Source organism: Canis lupus, chromosome 18 (assembly GCF_011100685.1).
Source record: "Canis lupus familiaris isolate Mischka breed German Shepherd chromosome 18, alternate assembly UU_Cfam_GSD_1.0, whole genome shotgun sequence".
Classification (NCBI taxonomy): domain Eukaryota; kingdom Metazoa; phylum Chordata; class Mammalia; order Carnivora; family Canidae; genus Canis; species Canis lupus.
This window is the reverse complement of record NC_049239.1, coordinates 13,539,403-13,564,775: the sequence shown is the minus strand read 5'-3', so window position 1 is coordinate 13,564,775 and position 25,373 is coordinate 13,539,403. Positions and strand designations below refer to the sequence as shown.

At 37.7% G+C, this 25,373-nt stretch overlaps 1 protein-coding gene across 1 annotated transcript in view; it reads right to left on the bottom strand.

Moving 5' to 3' along the window:
- Positions 1 to 25,373, bottom strand: part of COG5 (component of oligomeric golgi complex 5) — a 298,141-nt gene that overhangs the window by 58,959 nt on the left and 213,809 nt on the right. Inside the window, exons 12-13 of the mRNA XM_038562706.1 lie at positions 17,147 to 17,351; positions 820 to 981 (exon numbers count right to left, since the gene is read on the bottom strand). Of these exons, the coding sequence (XP_038418634.1) occupies positions 820 to 981; positions 17,147 to 17,351 (367 nt within the window). The remainder of the gene's footprint in view (positions 1 to 819; positions 982 to 17,146; positions 17,352 to 25,373) is intronic.

The following is a 25,373-nucleotide window of genomic DNA, read 5'->3' as shown; positions in this document are numbered from 1 at the left end:
AAGATCAGGATGCACAGCAATTTCAACACCATATAGGTATGTTTACAGCTGGATATATGCTCACAGACATTATACCTGTGGCTTCTTAGTCCTACTTTACATGGCTCCAAGTCACCATCTTCAAATTTGTATAGTCTAAAACAATCTAGACAGTTCTACACTTTGGTCGTATATTGCCTAACTACTATTTTTGTTTCTTAAAATGTTCACCTACAAATGCACAGACCTACTGTTATGACAACTTGTTAGCTGTGACAGGAAATGAGATAGTCTTAACATCAAATTAATCTGGGTAACTGTAAATGTCTAAGGCAACAGTATAATTACACTGTCTGCAAGCATTCAGGTGGCACCTGTACGAGGATACCTTACCTTCTGAGAGTTTTAAAAGCTGTCACATTCACTTAGAAAGCTCAAAATAGGTTCAAGTAGGCGAATCAAGATTATAATCCTGTGTATGCCATGAAGCACTTTATGGATTTAAGATAAAAACACTAAGCTCTATGCTTTAACTTCTCAATATGTAAAATTATTTTTATGATTACTTTACTGTATAATATTATTTACTATGGAATAAAAATTAGGTTTATTTGGTATCCTTGATGAGATATAGAATAATTATAATAAGCTATCTTTCAAATGCACTTAAATGGTTTTATCAATTGGAATCTTAAGTACGTACTGTATGTGCACTGATTCATTGCAAAACTCTTGATTTAACTGCAGGATTAATTACTTGAATTCATTTGAAGCAAATCAAAACATCACTAACAAATGTGGCAGGCCTTTTACAGCATGCCATTATATAAAAATACATACCTTGCTATAGTTTTAATGATACCTTCAAGTTCATCTGCAGAAGGAGGATTGCGACCACCAGGGGGAAAAACCAAGTTGATAGGATCAAAGAGTCGAGATAAAGATTTTGATAAATAAGCAGCTTCATAGGGTTGCAGTGAGTCTTTCAAAGCCTTTTCTGGGCTGTGGAAACAAAATATATTAAAACTGAATTCAGATCATACAAAACTAAATGCTATTTTATTGGGCTATAAATATCTTACTTAAAAACCTATCTTCTAGGGATACCTGGGAGGCTCAGCAGTTGAACATCTGCCTTTGGCTCAGGTCGTGATCCCGGGGTCCTGGGATCGAGTCCCACATCAGGTCCCCAGAAAGGGAATCTGCTTCTCCCTCTGCCTATGTCTCTGCCTTCTCTCTGTGTCTCTCATGAATAAATAAATAAAACCTTAAAAAAAAAACCTATCTTCTATATAAAAACATAACTATATGAACAAAAAGAAGAATTTTGTTTAAAAAGTATACTTCATAACTAAACCTTTACTAAGAACTAAATGTATTAATTCATACATAAGTCATATGTATAAATACAATATAAGCCAGCATTTACCATAGTCTGTCATTTGAAATGAAAAGAATAACAATGTAAAATCTTACTAATTCGAATGGGGTTATGTCTTTGCTTAGGAAATCCAGTTTTTATATCAAAGTTTCACAAGAAAGCCAAGTATACAGAAATCTGCTCCACTAACTCAACTCATTTCCCACAGAACTCCTGGAGAGGGAGGTGCACAAGGTCCAGGCTTTTATCAGCCTTCCCATGCCAAACTAACAGAACAGGGACAAAATACAGTGTTTGTGAAAGTGCAACAATCACATAAATCCTCCCAATTGGAGAGGCAGAGACATAGGCAGAGGGAGAAGCAGGCTCCCTGTGGGGAGCCCTATGAGGGACTCAATCCCAGGACCCCAGGATCACACCCTGAGCCAAAGGCAGATGCTCAACCACTGAGCCAACCAGATGCCCCCCAATTGGAGTTCTAAGCTCATTTGTTTCACAACATTCTTCACAAACCAGAACTTAGCCTACTACACACATCTTTCCTTCTTACTCTTTCCTTCTTACTCTTCCCATGCCTCCAATTACTTGTCAGCAGTAATTGTCCAATTACAGTCAGCAGTCCCACTATTGGGTCTTCTATTTTTCTTTTGGCAATTATATCAAATGTCTCTATAACCATCATTTCCATCTGCTTTCTTATTCTTCTTTTTTTTTTTAAAGATTTTATTTATTTACTCATGAGAGACACACAGAGAGAGAGACACACACACACACACACACAGGCAGAGGGAGAAGCAGGCTCCAGGCAGGAAGCCCGATGTGGGACTCAATCCCGGGACTCCAGATCACACCCTGGGCCAAAGGCAGGCACTAAACCGCTGAGCCACCCAGGGATCCCTGCTCTCTTATTCTTATAATTAACTCCCTATCTCTCATATCGTCCCTGTTTATAATCCTTCTACCAGCCCTTCCATTGTCTTTTTCTTAAATAAATCCCCCTTCATTCTAAATGTCAACCTTGAAAACATTGGACTTGCTCTATCATATAATTTATGAAACCTTGCTTTCTCCTTTCCCCACCCTTTCTGGTCATCTACAAGCCCTAGAGGTCACAATGCTCTTGGCTTGTACATTATAATTCCATAGTTATCTCTTAGCATTTTCATTCAGTAAGTATTTCCCTCAGCACGTATTTACTGAGAATACTATGTACCAGGCCCTGTTAAGTGCTGGGAAGATGTAGATTACAAGTACTTTACAATGCAATGGAGAAATGAGCAGGTAAAGGGCTAACTATAGTGATATCTGTAATAGGTGAAGACAGAACACAATGCAAACAGGGAGGACCGTACCTAAATCGGCCTGAGGCAACCCTCTATTGAAGACCCTGCCATCTATTTAAATGTCTTTGCTATTTTTGCTTCTGTCATTTACTGACCTTAGGAAGCCTCTCCTCTTCTGCAGATATTTCAGTTCTGAGTTTTAAGTACTAACATTCTTCCTGTCTTCAGATCTGTACTAAAGATCCTTGGTGACTACAATGCCAAAACTGATAGCTTTCTTAAAATCCATCCTGTATGAGGAATCTACTTTTATTTTAGCTTTTCTAGGGAGCTCCCCTATTTGAGTCATCATTTTGAACTACTCTACTTTTAAGATCTCAGAGCTTGAGAACCTTTCATACTCCCACTGTCCCTATCTCCTTCACTCCTACAAATACTATTAAGTCTCTACAATTTGCCAGGTAATTCCTAGGTGTGGGAAATATAGTAGTGAAGTCAGTCAATTAAAATTCCCTGTCCTCCTAAAGTTTACTAATGAGAAACTTAAGGTTGCTAATGACAAAGACACACACAAAAAAAGAAATACAAATTGTTAACTGTTTTATAAATATGGAATATGAGAGTTGTAAGTCTCAAGAGAAAAATGAAGCAAGCAAGCCAGAAAGAATGTGTTCATCCTATTTTGGATAATAAGGGAAGGTTTGCTGAGCAGAACTGAAGGGAAAGAGGGAGCAAAGTGTTAGAGACTTTCAGGATAAGAGCTTTCCAGGCAAAATAGGAAACGCAAAGGCCCTGAGGAGGGACCACATCTGACTTGGTTTGCCACAAACTTTGAGGAGCAGAGCACACAAATGCCAGGAGAGTATTGCAAGATGAAGTCAAAGAGAAAACAGATGGAACATATCATGCCAGGCTTTGTGTGTCAATAAAGGTGCTAGATTTTACTCAAAAGAACTTTCTCTTAGACCTTACTGTGATCAGTGCTATGGAACCCTTTCTGACTCACCCTCCATCAGTCTACTAGGTCTGTCCTTCTCTATCCACAGTCAACTCTTTCAACTATTAGCATCCTGATTTCTCTAATTCACCTTCCTTTCAAATCTCTAAGAATTGCTTATTTAGATGATCTCTATATCTGCTGCTAAGTTACCCACATATTGCAGAGGAAAAAGTAAATTGTATCTATTATACATTTATGTAAAACCTTTAATTTCAAGAGACTCTAAGTGCAAGGTATTAAACTGAAATTCTACATTTGCAGCCCCTTGCTCGCTATAGACCTTTCTCCTCTATTTTACTCTAAGACCAAACCACTGGCAATGACCTTCATCAACTCAGACTTCTGTGGCTTTTTTCCCCCTCTGTGACTTCATCTACTCTCTGTGATTGTCCTATTATCTCAAAGAAAGAAGTAGCTTTATTCCTTCATCCATATTAAAACTTTTAAGAACTGAATCTACTGCTCTTCCCATCCTTTCTTAAAAAACTGCTTTATTGAGAGAATTCATTCAATTCAACCATTTTTAAAAATGTACAACTTAATGGATTTCAGTATAGTCACAGATATGGGCAACCATCACCGTGTTGTTTTAGAACATTTTCATCACCTCAAAAAGAAACTTCATATCCTTCAGCTATAAACACTTTTACTTCTCACTCCATCCCCAACTCTGAGCCACTGCTAATACTGATCTAATTTTTATTAGATTTTGCTATTCTAGACTTTCATATGAATGGGATCAAACAGTACCTGTTTTCTGTGACTGGCTCCATTCACTCAGCATAATGTTTTCAAGGTCTATTTACATTGTAGCAAGTATTGGTACTTCATTCCTTTTTATGGCTGAATAGTATTCCATTGTATGGATAAACCACTGTATTTTACCTATTTGCTAATGGATATTTGGGTTCTTTCTATCTTCTGGCTACTATGAATAATGCTGCTACAAACATTTGTTACAAATTTGTGTAAACACTAAAAAATCTGTTTAATGTTTTGTTTTGTGAGAAAATACATATAACAAAGCTTACCATTTTAGCCATTTTTAAAGTGTACAGTTCAGTGGTATTAAGTACATCCCTTCTTGATTGTGCAACCATTACCACCATCCATCTCCAGAACTTTTTCATCCTCCCATACAGGAACTATATCCATTAAACAATAACTCCTGATTCCACCCTCCCCAAACATGTTTTAACTTGTCTACGCATATGCCTAGGAGTAGCATTGTTGGGTCATATGCTAACTGGCTTTAATAGTTTAAATAACTACAAAATGATTTCCAAAGACCTGTGTCATTTTAGATTTCTACCAGCAACGTATGAGGGTTCTCATTGCTCCACATCTTTGCCAACGCTTGTTATCTTTTTGATAAAGGCATGCTAGGGGTGTAAAGTAGTAACTCACTGTGATTCTGATTTGCATTTTCCTAATGGTAAGGATATTTTCATGTGTTTATAGGCCATCTTTCTATGTTCTTTGAAGATATGTCTACTCAGAGCCTTCTTCCATTTTTTAATTGGGTAAATTGTCTATTATTCTTGAATTCAAAGGTCTCTTCCGTATTCTACATACAAGTCTGCTGACAGATACAGGAGCTGCAAATATTTTCTCTCAGTCTTGATAGTATCTTTTGAAGTACAAAAGTTTTAATATGTCAAATAGTCCAATATATACATTTTTTTCTTTGGTTGCTCAAGCTTTGCAGGTCATAGCTAAGAGTTCTTTGGCAGATCCTAAGTCATCTAGACTTGCCTCTATATTTTCTTCTGTTTTATATTTTTGATCTTACATTTAGTTTTTTTTTTTTAAGATTTTATTTATTTATTCATGAGACACAGAGAGAGAGAGAGAGAGAGAGAGAGAGAGAGAGGCAGGCAGAGACACAGGCAGAGGGAGAAGCAGGTTCCACGCAGGAAGCCCGATGCAGGACTTGATCTCAGGTCTCCAGGATCACGTCCTGGGCCGAAGGCGGTGCTAAACCACTGAGACATCAGGGCTGCCCTGCATTTAGTTTTTTGATCCACTTTGAGTTATTTTTTTATATATGGTGTGAGGTAAGGTTCCAGCTTTATCCTTTAGAATGAAACTATCCAGTTGTCTTACCATCATTTGTCAAAAAGAGTTTTCTTTCCCCATTGAATGCTCTTAACAAGCTTTTTGAAAAGCAGCTGACCACTGATATATGGCTTTTTTCTGGACTCTCAATTATTTTTTTTAAAAGACTTTAATTATTTATTTGAGGTGGGGGGAGAAGGACAGAACACACATGCACGGGAGGGACAAAGGGAGAGGGGAAGCAGATGCCCCACTGAGTAGGGAGCCTGACTCAGGGTTCCATCCCAGAACCCCGGGATTATGACCTGGGCTGAAGGCAGCCACGTAACTGGCTAAACCACCTAGGCATCCTTGGACTCTCGATTCTATTCCATTGATCAATATGTCTCTCCTTGTGCCAGTGCCATATCATCTTGATTACCATTGCTCCGTATTAAGTTTTGCAATTGGGAAGCATGACTCTTACTGTATTTTTTTTTTTTCTTGAAAACTAGTTTGGTTATTCTAAGTACCTTGCAATTCCATATAAACTTTAGAATCAGGTTGTTACTTTCTTTTTGTGTGTGTGTGTGTGGTAAAAATATATACATATACATTTCTTTTTTTTTTTTATTTTTTATTGGTGTTCAATTTATCAACATACAGAATAACCCCCAGTGCCCGTCACCCATTCACTCCCACCCCCCGCCCTCCTCCCCTTCTACCACCCCTAGTTCGTTTCCCAGAGTTAGCAGTCTTTACGTTCTGTCTCCCTTTCTGATATTTCCCACACATTTCTTCTCCCTTCCCTTATATTCCCTTTCACTATTATTTATATTCCCCAAATGAATGAGAACATATAATGTTTGTCCTTCTCCGACTTACTTCACTCAGCATAATACCCTCCAGTTCCATCCACGTTGAAGCAAATGGTGGGTATTTGTCATTTCTAATAGCTGAGTAATATTCCATTGTATACATAAACCACATCTTCTTTATCCACTCATCTTTCGATGGACCCCGAGGCTCCTTCCACAGTTTGGCTATTGTGGCCATTGCTACTATAAACATCGGGGTGCAGGTGTCCTGGCGTTTCATTGCATCTGTATCTTTGGGGTAAATCCCCAACAGTGGAATTGCTGGGTCATAGGGCAGGTCTATTTTTAACTCTTTGAGGAACCTCCACACAGTTTTCCAGAGTGGCTGCACCAGTTCACATTCCCACCAACAGTGTAAGAGGGTTCTCTTTTCTCCGCATCCTCTCCAACATTTGTGGTTTCCTGCCTTGTTAATTTGCCCCATTCTCACTGGTGTGAGGTGGTATCTCATGTGGTTTTAATTTGTATTTCCCTGATGGCAAGTGATGCAGAGCATTTTCTCATGTGCATGTTGGCCATGTCTATGTCTTCCTCTGTGAGATCTCTCTTCATGTCTTTTGCCCATTTCATGATTGGATTGTTTGTTTCTTTGGTGTTGAGTTTAGTAAGTTCTTTATAGATCTTGGAAACTAGCCCTTTATCTGATATGTCATTTGCAAATATCTTCTCCCATTCTGTAGGTTGTCTTTTAGTTTTGTTGACTGTATCCTTTGCTGTGCAAAAGCTTCTTATCTTGGCGAAGTCCCAATAGTTCATTTTTGCTTTTGTTTCTTTTGCCTTCGTGGATGTATCTTGCAAGAAGTTACTGTGGCCGAGTTCAAAAAGGGTGTTGCCTGTGTTCTTCTCTAGGATTTTGATGGAATCTTGTCTCACATTTAGATCTTTCATCCATTTTGAGTTTATCTTTGTGTATGGTGAAAGAGAGTGGTCTAGTTTCATTCTTCTGCATGTGGATGTCCAATTTTCCCAGCACCATTTATTGAAGAGACTGTCTTTCTTCCAATGGATAGTCTTTCCTCCTTTATCAAATATTAGTTGACCATAAAGTTCAGGGTCTACTTCTGGGTTCTCTATTCTGCTCCACTGATCTATGTGTCTGTTTTTGTGCCAGTACCACACTGTCTTGATGACCACAGCTCTGTAGTACAACCTGAAATCTGGCATTGTGATGCCCCCAGATATGGTTTTCTTTTTTAAAATTCCCCTGGCTATTCGGGGTCTTTTCTGATTCCACACAAATCTTAAAATAATTTGTTCTAACTCTCTGAAGAAAGTCCATGGTATTTTGATAGGGATTGCATTAAACGTGTATATTGCCCTGGGTAACATTGACATTTTTACAATATTAATTCTGCCAATCCATGAGCATGGAATATTTTTCCATCTCTTTGTGTCTTCCTCAATTTCTTTCAGAAGTGTTCTATAGTTTTGAGGGTATAGATCCTTTACATCTTTGGTTAGGTTTATTCCTAGGTATCTTATGCTTTTGGGTGCAATTGTAAATGGGATTGACTCCTTAATTTCTCTTTCTTCAGTCTCATTGTTAGTGTATAGAAATGCCACTGATTTCTGGGCATTGATTTTGTATCCTGCCACGCTACCAAATTGCTGTATGAGTTCTAGCAATCTTGGGGTGGAGACTTTTGGGTTTTCTAGGTACAGTATCATGTCATCAGCGAAGAGGGAGAGTTTGACTCTTCTTTGCCAATTTGAATGCCTTTAATGTCTTTTTGTTGTCTGCTGAGGCTAGGACTTCTAGTACTATGTTGAATAGCAGTGGTGAGAGTGGACATCCCTGTCTTGTTCCTGATCTTAGGGGAAAGGCTCCCAGTGCTTCCCCATTGAGAATGATATTTGCTGTGGGCTTTTCATAGATGGCTTTTAAGATGTTGAGGAATGTTCCCTCTATCCCTACACTCTGAAGAGTTTTGATCAGAAATGGATGCTGTATTTTGTCAAATGCTTTCTCTGCATCTAATGAGAGGATCATATGGTTCTTGGTTTTTCTCTTCCTGATATGATGAATCACATTGATTGTTTTACAAGTGTTGAACCAGCCTTGTGTCCTGGCGATAAATCCTACTTGGTCATGGTGAATAATTTTCTTAATGTACTGTTGGATCCTATTGGCTAGTATCTTATTGAGAATTTTTGCATCCAAGTTCATCAGGGATATTGGTCTGTAATTCTCCTTTTTGGTGGGGTCTTTGTCTGGTTTTGGAATTAAGGTGATGCTGGCCTCATAGAACGAATTTGGAAGTACTCCATCTCTTTCTATCTTTCCGAACAGCTTTAGGAGTATAGGTATGATTTCTTCTTTAAACGTTTGATAGAATTCCCCTGGGACTCTTGTGCCTTGGGAGGTTTTTGATGACTGCTTCAATCTTCCCTGGTTATTGGCCTGTTCAGGTTTTCTATTTCTTCCTGTTCCAGTTTTGGTAGTTTGTGGCTTTCCAGGAATGCGTCCATTTCTTCTAGATTGCCTAATTTATTGGTGTATAGCTGTTCATAATATGTTTTTAAAATCGTTTGTATTTCCTTGGTGTTGGTAGTGATCTCTCCTTTCTCATTCATGATTTTGTTAATTTGAGTCTTCTCTCTCTTCTTTTTAATAAGGCTGGCTAATGGTTTATCTATCTTATTAATTCTTTCAAAGAACCAACTCCTGGTTCTGTTGATCTGTTGCACAGTTCTTCTGGTCTCGATTTCGTTGAGTTCTGCTCGAATCTTTATTAACTCTCTTCTTCTCCTGGGTGTAGGATCTATTTGCTGTTTTTTCTCTAGCTCCTTTATGTGTAAGGTTAGCTTTTCTATTTGAGTTCTTTCCAGTTTTTGAATGGATGCTTGTATTGCGATGTATTTCCCCCTTAGGACTGCTTTTGCTGCATCCCAAAGATTTTGAACAGTTGTATCTTCATTCTTATTAGTTTCCATGAATCTTTTTAATTCTTGCTTAATTTCCTGGTTGACCCATTCATCTTTTAGCAGGATGGTCCTTAACCTCCACGTGTTTGAGGTCCTTCCAAACTTCTTGTTGTGATTTAGTTCTAATTTCAAGGCATTATGGTCTGAGAATATGCAGGGGACGATCCCAATCTTTTGGTATCGGTTCAGACCCGATTTGTGACCCAGTATGTGGTCTATTCTGGAGAAAGTTCCATGTGCACTTGAGAAGAATGTGTATTCAGTTGAGTTTGGATGTAAAGTTCTGTAGATATCTGTGAAATCCATCTGGTCCAGTGTATCATTTAAAGCTCTCGTTTCTTTGGAGATGTTGTGCTTAGAAGACCTATCGTGTATAGAAAGAGCTAGATTGAGGTCACCAAGTATAAGTGTATTGTTATCTAAGTATTTCTTTACTTTGGTTAATAATTGATTTGTATATTTGGCAGCTCCCACATTCGGGGCATATATATTGAGGATTGTTAAGTCCTCTTGTTGGATAGATCCTTTAAGTATGATATAGTGTCCCTCTTCATCTCTCACTACAGTCTTCGGGGTAAATTTTAGTTTATCTGATATAAGGATGGCTACCCCTGCTTTCTTTTGAGGACCATTCGAATGGTAAATGGTTCTCCAACCTGTAGGTGTCCTTCTGTCTAAAATGAGTCTCTTGTAGACAGCAAATAGATGGGTCCTGCTTTTTTATCCAGTCTGACACCCTGCGCCTTTTGATGGGGTCATTAAGCCCGTTCACGTTCAGAGTTACTATTGAGAGATATGAGTTTAGTGTCATCATGATATCTATTCAGTCCTTGTTTTTGTGGATTGTTCCACTGAACTTCTTCTTAAAGGGGAATTTTAAGAGTCCCCCTTAAAATTTCTTGCAGAGCTGGTTTGGAGGTCACATATTCTTTCAGTTTCTGCCTGTCTTGGGAGCTCTTTATCTCTCCTTCCATTTTGAATGAGAGCCTTGCTGGATAAAGTATTCTTGGTTGCATGTTCTTCTCATTTAGGACCCTGAATATATCCTGCCAGCCCTTTCTGGTCTGCCAGGTCTCTGTGGAGAGGTCTGCTGTTACCCTAATACTCCTCCCCATAAAAGTCAGGGATTTCTTGTCTCTTGCTGCTTTAAGGATCTTCTCTTTATCTTTGGAATTTGCAAGCTTCACTATTAAATGTCGAGGTGTTGAACGGTTTTTATTGATTTTAGGGGGGGATCTCTCTATTTCCTGGATCTGAATGCCTGTTTCCCTTCCCAGATTAGGAAAGTTTTCAGCTAGAATTTGTTCAAATACATATTCTGGCCCTCTGTCCCTTTCGGCGCCCTCGGGAACCCCAATTAAACGTAGGTTTTTCTTCCTCAGGCTGTCGTTTATTTCCCTTAATCTATCTTCATGGTCTTTTTATTGTTTGTCTCTTTTTTCCTCAGTTTCCCTCTTTGCCGTCAACTTGTCTTCTATGTCACTCACTCGTTCTTCCACCTCGTTAACCCTCGTCGTTAGGACTTCTAGTTTGGATTGCATCTCATTCAATTGATTTTTAATTTCTGCCTGATTAGCTCTAAATTCTGCAGTCATGAAGTCTCTTGAGTCCTTTGTGCTTTTTTCTAGAGCCACCAGTAGCTGTATAATAGTGCTTCTGAATTGGCTTTCTGACATTGAATTGTAATCCAGATTTTGTAACTCTGTGGGAGAGAGGACTGTTTCTGATTCTTTCTTTTGAGGTGAGGTTTTCCTTCTAGTCATTTTGCTCAGTGCACAGTGGCCAAAAACGAGTTGTATTGGGAAAAGGAAAAAAAGAAAGGAGAGAAAGAAGGAAAGAAAAGAGAAAGAGAAAAAAGAAAAAAGGAAGAAAAAAAAAAGAAAAAGAGAAAGAAAAAGAAAGGAAAAAAAAGGGTGGGGGAAGGAAACAAATCAAAAAGCAAAACAAACCGAAACAAAACAAAACAAAACAACAACAACAACAACAAAAACACAGGGGAGTATCTTCTGATTCTGTATACTTTAAGTCCCTTGACTTCCCCTGGAACTTGTCGGTCTAGCTGGTCTTCTGGGGGAGGGGTGTTTTGTGCTGATTTTCAGGTGTTAGCACTTGGGGGAGCTGCTCTGCCCCCTGCCTGGTGCAGGGCTCAGTGGGGGTTGTTTACCCCGTGAGGCCCCAGGAGGAACAACTGCAGTGGCGGGGCCAGCTCTGGAGCCCTGAAGTCAGCCCCGGCAGTAGCTCCAGAGCTCTCCGTCTGCAGGGCCTGGAGGCTCCGGGGCGGGGCCGCTGATCTGCTGAGCTCGGGGCAGGAGCGTCCTCGCTGTCCTTGGCCCTCCCGGCCTCTGCCTGTCCCGGGGGAGGCGGGATCCTGGGCTGTGTCCCGGCGCCCTGTGCTCCGGAGCCTGCGCTGTTGGATTCGCGCTCCCGCCCCGCAGCCCCCTCCGCGGAGCCGCCGCCCGAGCCCCTCCGAGCTGCTCCGGGTCCCGCCGTGCGCGCTGCAGCCCTTAGGGAGCTCGGCGCACTCTCCTGGGCGCGCAGTTGCTCTGTTATTGTCCCAGGGAGCCCGAGGGCATCCCCGCCCTCCTGGGTCCTGCTCCAACTCCCTGCGAGGCCTTTCCTCCCGGGAAGGTTGGTTCAGCTCCTGCTCCTCCGGGACGGGGCTCTCCTGTCCTGGGGACACTCGCCCCGGCCTCAGCCCGGCTCCTCGCGGGGCCCCTCCCCCTTGGAGGCCTTTTGTTTCTTTATTTCTTTTTCCTCGTCTTCCTACCTTGGTAGAAGCGCGAACTCTTCTCACTGTAGCATTCCAGGTGTTCTCTCTTTAATTCTCAGGCCGAATTCATAGATTTTCAGGAAAATTTGAAGGTTTTCTAGGTAATTTGGTGGGGACAGGTGATTTGGAGACCCTACTCTTCCGCCGTCTTGCCCCTCCTCTGCCAGGTTGTTACTTTCTACAGAGAAGTCAGCTGCGATTCTGACAGCAACCTAGGTGAATCTGTAGATCCGTTTTGGAAATACTGCTATCCTAACAATGTTAAATCTTGTGATCCGTGAACATGAAATGTTTTCAATTTATTTAGATCTTCAATTTCTTCTTAAGTATTTTATCTTTGGTGGTATTACTGCTATATATAGCAGCAAGTCTATTAATATTAAAAATCCAACAATAAGTTGTTATAATTATCAGTCAACCATCTGTCATTGTTTCCATAGCACATTATAGCTACCTCCTCTATGCTGTTTTGGAAAATTTATACATACACATTACATTTCTACATGTTATAAGCCCAACAATATATTCTATACATGTTTTATACAACTACACTTTAAATCAGTTAAGACAATAAAGGAGAAAACATGCATTTATAATATTTTTTATAATTTCTTTACTGGTACTTTTTGTTTATGTGTATTTGAGTTATTAACTGAAATTACTTGGTTTTGGTCTGAAGAACCTCCTATAATATTTTTTGCAAGTTAGGTCTGCTAGCAACAAATTCCCCCAGTTTTTATTTATCTAGGTAAGTCTTTACTTCTCTTCATCACGAACAACAGCTTTACTGGATATAGGATAGTTGGTTCAGTTTCTTTCCTAAAGCACTTTGAGTCCACCATCTTCTAGCCTCCTTTGTTTCTGCTGAGAAGTGAGCCATAAATCTTTTGGGGTTCCCTTGTAAGTGGGAAGTAGTTTTTCTTTGCCTGCTCTGAATATTTTCTCCTTGTCCTTCACTTTGAACACTTTTACTATGATGTGTCTGTTTGTGGTCTTTATGTGTTTATCCTACTTGGAGTTTGTTGAGCGTCCTGGGTGTATATGTTGTTTTTCAATAAATTTGGGAAGTTTTCAGCCATTCTTTCTTTGAATATTTTTTCTTCTCCTTTCTCTCTCCTCTTACTGTGGCACTCCCATTACATATGTTTAATTGTTAATTACATTTCTCTGAGGCTCTGTTCATTTTTCTTCATTTTTTTTCCTATCTGTTCTTAGGCCTACACAAATCTAGTTTCCAGTTGGCTTTTTTAATGCCAGTCAATTCTACTGTTGAGTCCTTCCAGTGATTTTTAAAAATTTTAGTTTACCTAACTATTCAACTCCAGCATTTCTACTTGATTCTTTTTTATAATGTTCATCTTTTTATTGATATTCTCTTTTGATGCATCATTGTCATCATATAGTCCTTTAATCATGCTTTCCTTTAGTTCTGTGAACATATTTCTAATGACTAATTTGAAGCCTTAGTCTATTAAACCTGAATGTTCATTCACTCTCTGTGAATAAGCAGTCTCTGTTGCTTGTTTGTTTGCTTTCCTAGTGTTTGGGCCATACTCTTATTTCTTTGATTTCTTTGTATGTCTCATTATTTTTGTTAGAAACTGGACATTTCAGATAATATGCTAGATCTCTGTACCTCTAGCTTGTTATTGTTATTTGCTTGTTTAGTGACTAGCTAGATTATTTTAGTGAAGTCTATTTCTCCCCTGCAGTGTGAAACCTTTGTTAGAGAGGCATAGCTTTGGGTATGCCCATAGTCACCCAGGGAGAACAGTGGGACCTGATAGGGTTCCATTACCCCTCTTTCTTGGACTACACTCAGCTGCTGCAGATTGCTCTATTGTTTTCAATAGACCATAAATTCCTTTACAAGCTAATCCAATCTAATTGTAGCTCCTTTGATAAAATAATTTCTGAGGTCATGTTGATATTTGTTCTGATCTCCAAGAACTCCTTTCAGTTGTCTTATTCCACAGATCTCTCCTAGGAGCTAGTTGGCCTATAGTATAGTCTGTATCTTCCTTATCATAACCTTCACCATAACCTCCACTGCTTCTGAGAATGTCCTCAGCTTTAAGCTTTCCCAGGCTTATTGCAAATGATGTCAGTTACTTTCAAGGAAATATACAGTTAAGGTTTTAACTGCTTGCTTCTTCCCCAAGGAGAATTTTTGTGCCAGAGCTCTGGGACTAAAGGTGGAGAAAATGGCAAGCCTTTCTCTGAGTGACATCTCACTTTAGGAACTTAGTGGTGGGGTGTGGGGCCAGCAGCCTGAGGTCCTCTCAGCTTGCCTTTCTTGGCATGGAACCACTATTTTAAAAGTGGGAAGTTTATTGTATTTTCAGAGAGTCCAAAAGATAGAGACTCTACCTGTTGAGTAGGGTTGTGCACAATTAAAGAAGCACCCTACCTCTTGATCTCACTTGCTTGAAACTTAGCCTCAGCTACAGAAATGAGGGCAGGATGAGAAGTGCTGAGGTTCTGCTCCTCTTAGGAAGGAAGCCTTCCTGTTGGGAGTTGGCGTAGAGGGGGCCCTTGGCTCTTGACTGCTACAGTCTGAGTGGAGTCTATGCCTTGCTGAGCGGGTAGAAGGAGAAGGAAGGGAGGAAACAGTCTTGGTTCAAAGATCACAACCTCTTACAGAACTGTTACTGAATGTTCATAGATTTTGAGTACATGACTTTTCATTTGTTATTTGCTTTTAGGACCATTTTCAGAGGTTTTGGAAAAAAGAGGCTTTTTTCCTCCAGTTTCACTGGTGAGTAACTGGTGACTGGTGAGTCAGGGGAATACGGCATATTGTCACCCCAGAAATGTCACCCCAATCTTCTCCCATTTTGTCTTTCATCAATTCTAACAATGCTTTTGTACCTACCATTCCATATCTAGGCATGATTTAGATCTCAGATCAAATGTCACCTTCTCATAGATGTCTTCCCTGATCACACTATATAAAGTATGCTATCACATTATCTTATTTTCTTCATAGCAATTACCACTACTGAAAATACAGCATGAATACTAAAAGGTAAAAAAAAATTGCTAACCTAGTTACTTATTTCTTGACTATTTTGATTCTTCTAGGGCCTTGTCCCATTCATTACTTCTTTCTTGTATCTCCTATCTCTCTCTCCACCAGCTACTTCTATTTATAAACACTGTCCAATCTCCCTATCTTTACTAAAAATAAAACAAAACAAATTTCTTTTAGCTCAGTTAACATGGTCAAATTTATGTTTTCTTCTCTACCTTACTTCTTGAAAGAATATTAAAAAACCCATTGTATTTGTTTCCTCATTACCTTCATGATTTTTTGGCTTCTTAAGTATATGGATCATACCTCCTCTCCCCCACCAACTACTTAACTGAATTTGACCTCCAGAAGTTGACAATAATATCCCATTAATCAAAACACAGCAGGTTTTTCCTGATTTTTTTCTCTCTCCATTGAATTTACTGCTCTCCCTCCACTCCTTTTTAATTTTAAAGAAAAGCACAAAATGCCAAACAAAAATTCTACCTCCTGGAGACAAACCACTATCACCTTTTGCTGTGGATACTTACAGATCTTTTTAAGGGCAAGAATATGGATTTAAAAAATAGAACTCCTCCCCCCAACAAATAAAAAAATAAAAAATAGAACTAAGCCAAAAATAGAATAATATATTCTATTTTACATACTTAAAAACTGACTAGATCTTTATAGATCAAGAGATGAGTTTAGTTCTCATGCCCTTCTTCATTAGTTCTTATCTAATCTCCAAGTTTAGCATAAAAGAGTTATGGAAGAGAACAATATAGTTTCAGTCTATCTTCCTAGCCTACTGTCATGCCATTTATTTTGCCAATGAAAACTTCTACATCCTGTTATTTCATTAGCTAGAACTTTTTACAATGGTGGATACACTAGGTATTTAGAAAACTAAAAACTAAAAGAGAAATATTTAAATCCACCTAACATCTTTTTTTACAAGGTACGTGTTAAGAATTTGCTGTTATCTGAGCAATTTATTTATTTATTTATTTATTGTCACAATAAATGATTCTAGTTTTTTTTTTTTAAAGAGATCTTATTTATTTATTCATGATAGACATAGAGAGAGAGAGAGAGGGGGGGGGGGGCAGAGACACAGGCAGAGGGAGAAGCAGGCTCCGTACCAGGAGCCCGACGTGGGACTCGATCCCAGGACTCCAGGATCACACCCTGGGCTGAAGGTAGGCGCTAAACCGCTGAGCCACCCAGGGATCCCCATGATTCTAGTTTTTAAAGAAAACGTGCAAGCCAATCAATTGATTTGTTGTTCAAAGAGAAATTTGAAAATAATACTTTTTCAATTTAGGAGGAAAGTTGGATGGCTTAAACTTACGAGATGGTATATTGTTTTCCAAAGTTGCACCTAACTATATGGCTACATATACTGTACTTTATGAATAAGCTAAGAGATTTGAGGTTTAATTGTGACTATACTCAGTTTTTTCCTACCACACTGAGAAGCTATCCCAGCATAAGATTTATTTCCTCTATAGTTCCTGAACACACTAGTTACTTTTATGTCATATTTATGCCAGTGGTCTATCAATGGTACTATCTGATGTAATGACAGGTATATTACCAATTAAAAGATGGTGACCACATATGCTCATCTCCTAGCTTCTCTTCACCCTATGTGGTGCTATATTTTACATCAGATTCCAGTTAGGAACCAGGCTGCTCAACTAAGAATCACATCTGACTTCTTCATTTAAGTGTTCCAAAGTCTTCTACAGTATACATATAAATCATGATAATTATAAATATATAGAAGATTAACATATTCCCAATTTCTAGTTCATTATAAAAACAGTAACAAAATCCTTATCATGACAACAAATAGGCTTGATTAAGCAACATACTCGTAATCTGGCTTCTTTGGTATGAATATGTCTTGCGTATCATCGTCCATCTGTTGTAGGTCAACATAAAGGTCTGTAGTTCCACTTGCATTAAACTTTCCTTGAATATTTTGGCTGTATTGTTGAAGACGCTTCCATAAGTCATTGTAAAGACGTAATAATTTAGGGTATTCTCCTTCAAATGCCTGTTTCAAAAACATAGAAGCTGCCAAGCAAAAAAATAACATGGATAAGATAAACAATAAAATAAAATGTAGCAAATAAATTTTCTTTTATATATGATGATGGTAGAAGATATACTCTAATAAGGCTTTTTAAAATAATGCCAGTAAAGGTAATTTTTCTCTTACACTAATCACTGCATTTGATATGTGAATCACATATTTTGAAATCTAATCTATAAGAAAACAGGCAAATCAACAATTAGAACTAAAGATTTCAATTCCTTCTCTCGCAATAACTGATAAATCCAGTACACAGAAAGTCAGTAAGCATATAGAAAACCTAAACAATATCTAAATTCACTTGACATTTATATAATACTTCATCCAAAACAGCAAAGTACACATTTTGAAGTGCAATATGAAGATCAATAATATTTGATGCCATAAAACAGTCTAAATAGATACAAAAACTTTCAAGTTATACGAAGTATTAGAAATCAGTAGCAGAAAGAAATCTTTAAAAATCCTGGGTAAGTACCAGAAGCAGAATTGCCAGATCATATAGTTCTATTTTGAATTTTTTTGAGGAACCTCCACAATATTTTCCACAGTGGCTGCACCAATTTACATTCCCATCAACAGTGTAAAAGGGTTCCTTTTTCTCCACATCCTAATCACTTCTTATTTCTTGTCTTTTTGATTCTAGCCATTCTGACAGATGTGAGGTAATAGCTCACTATGGTTTTAATTTGCGTTTCCCTGATGATTAATGATGCTGAGCATCTTTTCACGTACCTGTTGGTATTCCTTCTTCTGGAAAAATGTCTATGCCCATGTTTAATTAGGTGATTTATTAGTATTTTTTGTACTAAGTTGTATGAGTTCTTTATATATATTGGATAGTAACCCCTTATCAGATATATTATTTGCAAACATCCTCTCTCATTCAGACCTTTTTAAAACTCAAAGAAGCCCTATTTAAGATAAACAGATATTAAAATGCAAGTTTTAAATAGAAAATCCAATCAAAGCCTAAAACATGAAGTTTTGAATGGAGAATCAGACTTTAAAAAACAACAACAAAACCACCTGTGGTTATCCCCTTCTGCAAACTATATATCCATATAATTAGGACAGAATAACTGCTTGCCTATAACTGGCTATGATCAGTAGAAGGTTTCTTAGTTGTTTTTCCATAATATCAGCAACACAAAGTTACAGAATCCACCAACTGGGTATGCATTCTATCCCACAACCATCCCTTTTAGCAGGAATATAAAGCATACATATTCTCCTCCAAACTAACTAGTTCATTTTGAATCCACTTACAATATGAAGATGACCACCTTTATTATTACCCCACAGAAAAAAATAAAGGTCACCCAAAAAATCCTTCCAACTTCTTACCTTCCACTCCCCCTAAATATTTCTAGTTTCCAGCTTTCCTCACAGGAACCAAGTACCATTCCATAAAACACACATAACAGTCTGAGAAAAACAGTAATAATACTACCATCAATAATAGGATTACTGAAAACAGCTCATGGGATTTTGGGGGGGTAGTTGTCACTGTCCTTTCAATATATCCCAAGAAGGCCAAAAAAACAATTACTATAAAGTAGTCAAATGAGTAAAGTAAAAAGTCAAATGTGAGTGCCTCTCTGTATGGTTTTGCCACCAACTGGACAAACATTTGCATTAAGATTTTCCATTTTACTTTTGATATTTAGTAATTTCTTTTTTCATTTTCATTCCATTTTATAACTATATAAAATATTTACATGACTTCGAAGTTAAACCTACACAACAAAGTACGTTCAAAGAAGTCTAGCTTCTATCCCTGGTCTCTCCAATATATTCTTCACACACAACCCTTCTTCCACTCTTGGTAGTCATTTTTCTGGACTTTATGGTTTATTCTTCCATTTCTTAAAAATATAAGCCAAAATGTGTATTTATACCACTCCATATCTTGGGTAAACAAGAGCACACTACACATATATTTCTCCACTTTTTAAACTTAATATATCTTAGAGATCATTCCATAGTAGCATATATATATTCCTCATTCAGGTTTTTGTTTTGTTTTTGGCCTCTTTTTCTCATTATTTGAAATAGCTGCATGGCATTACATCCTATGTATGCACCAGTTTGTTTAATCACCTAAGTGATGAAGATTTGGGCTACTTCCAGTTTTTTTTATTCCAAATAATGATCCAATGAATAGTCCTGTGAATACGCCTTTCCACAGTTTTGCTGGTACATCTGTAGAATGGATCCTTAGGAGAATTGCTGAGTAAGAAAGCAAATGCTTACATGATTTTGTTAAGATACTCATGAACTCCCCTCCATAAGGTCTGTATTTGAATTCACAATGTATAAGGACATTTCTCCACAAGATTATTAACGGAGTGTGTTTTTAAACTTTTTTGATTTTATCCCTATTTGATACATGAGAAATGGTGTCTCTATGTATGTTTATTTTGCATTTCTTGAGTCATGGAGGACACTGAGCATCTTTTCCAAATAAAAGGTAGGTATATATATATATATATATATATATATATATATATATATATATATATATATATATTTATTTATTTTTAGGGTTGTTAGCCTTTTTCTTAACATCTTTTTATATTTGGGATATTAGCATCTTTTCTTTGATGTAAGTTATATTTTTCAAGTTTTCACTTGTCCTTTTATTCTGCTTAAGGTTTTTTCCTGCCATGTACAACTTTTAATATAGTCAAATAATCAGTCTTTTCATGATTGCTTCTGGATGTTAAATCAGAGAAGTTTTCTCTATTCCTAACTTAATTATGTTTTCTTCCAGCACTTGAATGGATTCATAGTTTACATTTGATTCTTTGATCCCTTTGGAATTTATCCTGATATTTGAGGTAAACTGGGGATATTTTCCCCTGAGCTCTTCTTATTTCACTCTACTCTTCAATTCTGAGCACTTTATCCATTTCCATAACAACTGGGTCACATTATGCATTCAACAAATCCCCATGGAGGACTTAATTAAATATCTGAATCTCATATTTGCTTTCTTCTTTTACCTCAACGAAAACTGCTCCATATTTTATCAATGATGACATAAAATGTTCACTGCAAGGATCAAATATATATAAAAGTATAATGAAAAAGGTAAAAATTATTTGATATTCTATTATCCTGTGATAATCATCCCTATGTTTTTGTGCCATCCTTTCATGTCCCTGTGTATCATACATACATACTGTTGCTTTCTAAGAGTATTTTACAATAGGATCTCATTTAGCTTGTAAGTGCTTATTATTCTTTTAATAAAAGGTATTTTTCCTTTTAGTTTTTCCTCCTCAGATTTCCGAATTCCTGAAGCCTTTAAAAATTAATTTAACACATTAGGCATCCATTTCAACTGAATGTCATTTATATAATGAACACTGTGCTTTGTGACAGGAGCATAATATGGAACAGAGGCACACAGATAAGCTTTTCCTAGAGCCTGGTAAAAGATACAGACAAGCAAGGAGGTGAGCCATTATGATACAGTGGGATAATTACATTGGCGACATAGAAGAGCTTTAGGGGAGCAGACAGAGGATGTCATACCCATATCTGAGCATGTGTATGGGGAGGGAGACATCAAAAGAACACTTCATTTCTCAACTGAGAATGGGAAGACTAATGTGAGTTATCCAGATGAGGGGGAGGATAGAGACACGTGTTTCAGGTACTTGTAAGTACTGAGGAGAGCGTGATTCATTCACAAACTAATACTCCACTACAGAGATAAAAAATTAGAAAGGAAAAAAAAAAAAAAAAAGAGTGCTGATAAGAAGGGACCAGAAAAGTCACATTGGGAATGTATCTTGGGAATAATAGCAGAGGGTGGAGGTGGGGGTGGAGAAGAATGGAGACAGATCAGGGCTCCCACTGTAACAATTAAAGAAGCCATATATATTTTTATAAATTCAAGCTTGGACCAAGCAGAGGTTCTCCTATGCTGGAGAAGAAACTAGCAGAGCTTTTAGTGGTTCATGGGATAGAAGATTTTTGAAGCTTAAGGACTCTCAACCCTAGTGTCCCATGGAAGATTTACTTAGTTATGGACTTGTAAGGGAAGCTGGGGAAGTAGGTCTAAAACTTCAAAGGGCAGAGGTAAACTATCCTTCATACTGTGGAAACATATCATAGGAAACAAAGGCCAGCTATGGGGGAGAGATCATGCCACAAACACAAGCAAGTCTTCCTTCCTATGAAGACGTTCACTAGATTCTGCAGTTTCATGAAGCGGAAAGCTGAAGAGCCTTGTCTGAAAACCACTGAATGGCAGATTAAAATCAATTATTTCGGGACACCTGGGTGGCTCAGTGGTTAAGGGTCTGCCTTTGGCTCAGGTCATGATCCTGGAGTCCCAGGATCAAGTCCCGCATCAGGCTCCCTGCATGGAGCCTGCTCTCCCTCTGCCTGTGAATCTGCCTCTCTCTCTGTGTGTCTCTCATGAATAAATTAAAATCTTTAAAAAAAATCAATTATTTCAGGGATGAAGAGGCAAAGACCCTCCAGCCTCTCAATTAAAAGCCTGGGAGAAGCATGCCCAAGGAAAAGGAAAAATTAGAGATAGACTGAGTCTTATTAAAACTGCAACTACCTTAATCCATCCTAATCCCAGAATGAAGTGAAATGATCAACCTATATATGTACAACTAGATTGCCAAAGGGGGATAAAAGAAACCAGTTAAATCAGATTATGTAACAAAATCTTATAAATCAGTAAGATAGTTCCATAGAAATGAACAGAAACTTTGAAAAAGAACATTATCTAAATAGCCTATAAATATATGGAAAAAGTGAGTATCATTAATCACTAGGGGAATACAATTAAGACTACAATGTGATTTGACTAAATGTCCACCAGAATAGTTAAAGGGAAAAAAAACACAAACAATACCAAGTGTTGACAAGGATATAGGAAAAAGCAGACTGCCTCAAAGAGTTTAAATTGGTGCAACATTTGAAAACTCTTCAGCAGTAACTATTCAAACTGACCATATGTAAACTCTATTACATACTAGTTTCCACAGCTGCTGTGACAAATTACCATAAATTTGGTGGTTTAAAACAATATAAATGTATTATCTTGCAGATCTGGAGGTCTGAAGTACAAAACTGATCTAAGCCAAAATCAAGTTATCAACAGGCTATGTTCTTTCTGATGGTCCTAAAGGAGTTTTTCCTTGACTTCTCCACCTGCCTAAACCACTTGGCTTGTGGGCCCCTTCCAGCAGTTGTATTACAAGCTCTAACTTCTATTTCAATAGTTACATCTCCTCTTCTGACTCTTCTGCTCCTCATACCCTTCTAAAGGCCTCTGTGATTATACTGGGCCCACCCAGATGATCCAGGACAATCTTTCCATCTCAGAGCCACAAATCACATCTGCAAAATCCTTTCTGCCACCTAAGGTAACACATGCAAATCTCTATGAGGCATGTAATTCTGTCTACTACAAGTACCTATTTTCCATTCCCAGGTTTTTTCCCAGTAAAAATGGACAGATTTCTCATAAGAGCATTACTTAATATAGCTCAAAATATGAAATAACCCAAATGCCCATCAATAATATGGTGGATAAATATATTATGGTATATTCACAAAATGGAACATTTTACAACACTGATAATAACCTACAAATGCATGCAACAATATAGAGGATTCTTAGAAACACGTTGAGTGAGAGGTATCAGGCAGCAAACATAAGACTTACAATATGGAAAATTTTATCTGCATAAAATAAAAATTTAAAAAGAATCTATGTCATTAGAAATGAGTGAATACTCTTGTCATAACGGAGAGTGCCTGGCAAAAACTAGGAGACCTGAGGGGAGCTTCTGGGTCAGGTAATACTTTGTTTCTTGATCTTTTTTTTTTTTTTTTTAAAGATTTTATTCATTTATTCATGAGAGACAGAGAGAAAGAGAGAGAGGTAAAGACACAGGCAGAAGGAGAAGCAGGCTCCACGCAGGGAGCCCGATGCGGGACTCGATCCTGGGACCCCAGAATTACACCCTGGGCCAAAGGTAGGCGCTAAACTGCTGAGGCACCCGGGGATCCTGTTTCTCGATCTTGATGCTGTTCTTCATTTTGGCTACATGGCTATATTAAGGTTTGAAAAATTTATTTAGGTGTATAGTTATGATACTTAACCCTTTTTTCTTTATGAGTCTGATACTATAATAAATGACTTTTTAAGAGTAATGCGGGGGTGCCCAGGTGGCTCAGTCAATTAAGTGTCTGACTCTTGATTTCAGCTCAGGCTATGATCTCAGGGTCGAGGGAGCCCTGTGTCGGGTTCCTTGCTCAGCATGGTGTCTGCTTGTCCCTCTCCCTCTGCTCCCCGTCCACCACCTGCTCACACACTTTATCTCTAACATAGATAAATAAATACAATCTTTAAAAAAAAAAGAGTAATGGAAAATCAATGAAAAATTTTTAATCTTTTAAGGTTTATTTTTTCAGTTTTATTGAGATATAATTGATTTGTAACATTTACTAGTTCAAAGTATAAAATATAATGACCCTGTAAATGTATGTATTTAATATATATATATTCTATCAATAAAAGTAACAGACATAAAGCTTAGAAGTCATTTTGGAAATAACTATCACCCAAAGATAATTAAGGCAGCAGATATCCTATAGAAGCTTTTTTGAATTTTCAAGGTGACAGGTTCAATCAGGCTCCTTGCCTTTTTAATAAAGTACACTCATTGTCTAGGATTATATTTTATCAAATCTAGTAGAACTTCTTTTTACTAAGCATGAACATTTATAATCAGAAAGAACATGTTCCTAACTAGGAAAATTTCCCTTTAGATATTTTCTGCCAAAATATTCCTTACTAAGGCAATCTGTTACGTTGTGCATAATCTTCAACTCTGCAGATGGTTGTATTCCTTAATATTGCCTGTCTATAATTTTAAGAAGTACTATGGTACACTTCAGGGACTGTATGTGCTATATAAATGGAAGGTGCTTTACAAACAACTTACTTTGGAGTTCTCCCAGAGGAAGTTATTAAGGTAATAATGCTATCAGAAGTAACAAACTACTCTGAATGTGAAATACTGATGGAATCTTTTGCCTAAAAATATTATATTTCCTCTCAGTGGCTTCTTTAACTACACAAGCTAGATAGATAGGTCCCATAATTTAAGAACTGAAAAATATTTGGATCTGATCATTAAAAGGCAGGTCACTGCTTACTTTGATGAGAACAATTTCAATAGAATAGTAAAAGATGGCCAGAGTACACCTAGTTGAGAAATCAACAATATGAAAATGAAGGCAAAAAACAAAACAAAACAAAAAAAATACCAACTACTCTTTTGAGAGGTTTGGATAAAAAGAGCAGAGATCAAATAGTAACTAAAGAGGAACTCTCTAGTTTTAGTTTTTACTAGATTAGAGCAACCTGGAGGGGTTTCCTATCTGAGGGGAAGAAATCAACAGAAAAGGAGAAACACAAGATAGAACAGAGACTTATGAAAGGTGTTGCTGTGAGCAAAGGGTACACAAAGCAGGCAGTCACTGATGGTGAATGGGCGGCTCTGGAGAATAAGACTGTTACCTCACACTCAGACCCACGGGGAGAAAAGAAGGCTTTCATTCAGAGGATATTGAAAGAGTTTCCTAATGACCTTAATTATCTTGATGACCCAGGAGACAAGGCTGGTCACCGAGAATGAGCAGAATGGGAAAAAGAAGAGCATGTAAAGAACGCCAAAGGCTTATAATGGTTAAGGATGATAATGCAGCACATGACCAAAGAGAAGTTGAATGACAGTAACTGTTACACATGCACATACTGTATAGTATTTTGAAATGTAGTTTTAATCATTACTCTTAATACTAGCTGAGATACTTCTGCTTCTGGTCAAGGTGGAGTAGCAGAGACCAGATTAACCTCCTATCTGAAACAACCAAAAACAAAAACAAAAACAAAAACAAAAACAAAAACAAAACAAACACCAAACTCACAACAGACAAAATATATAAAATAATGGTTT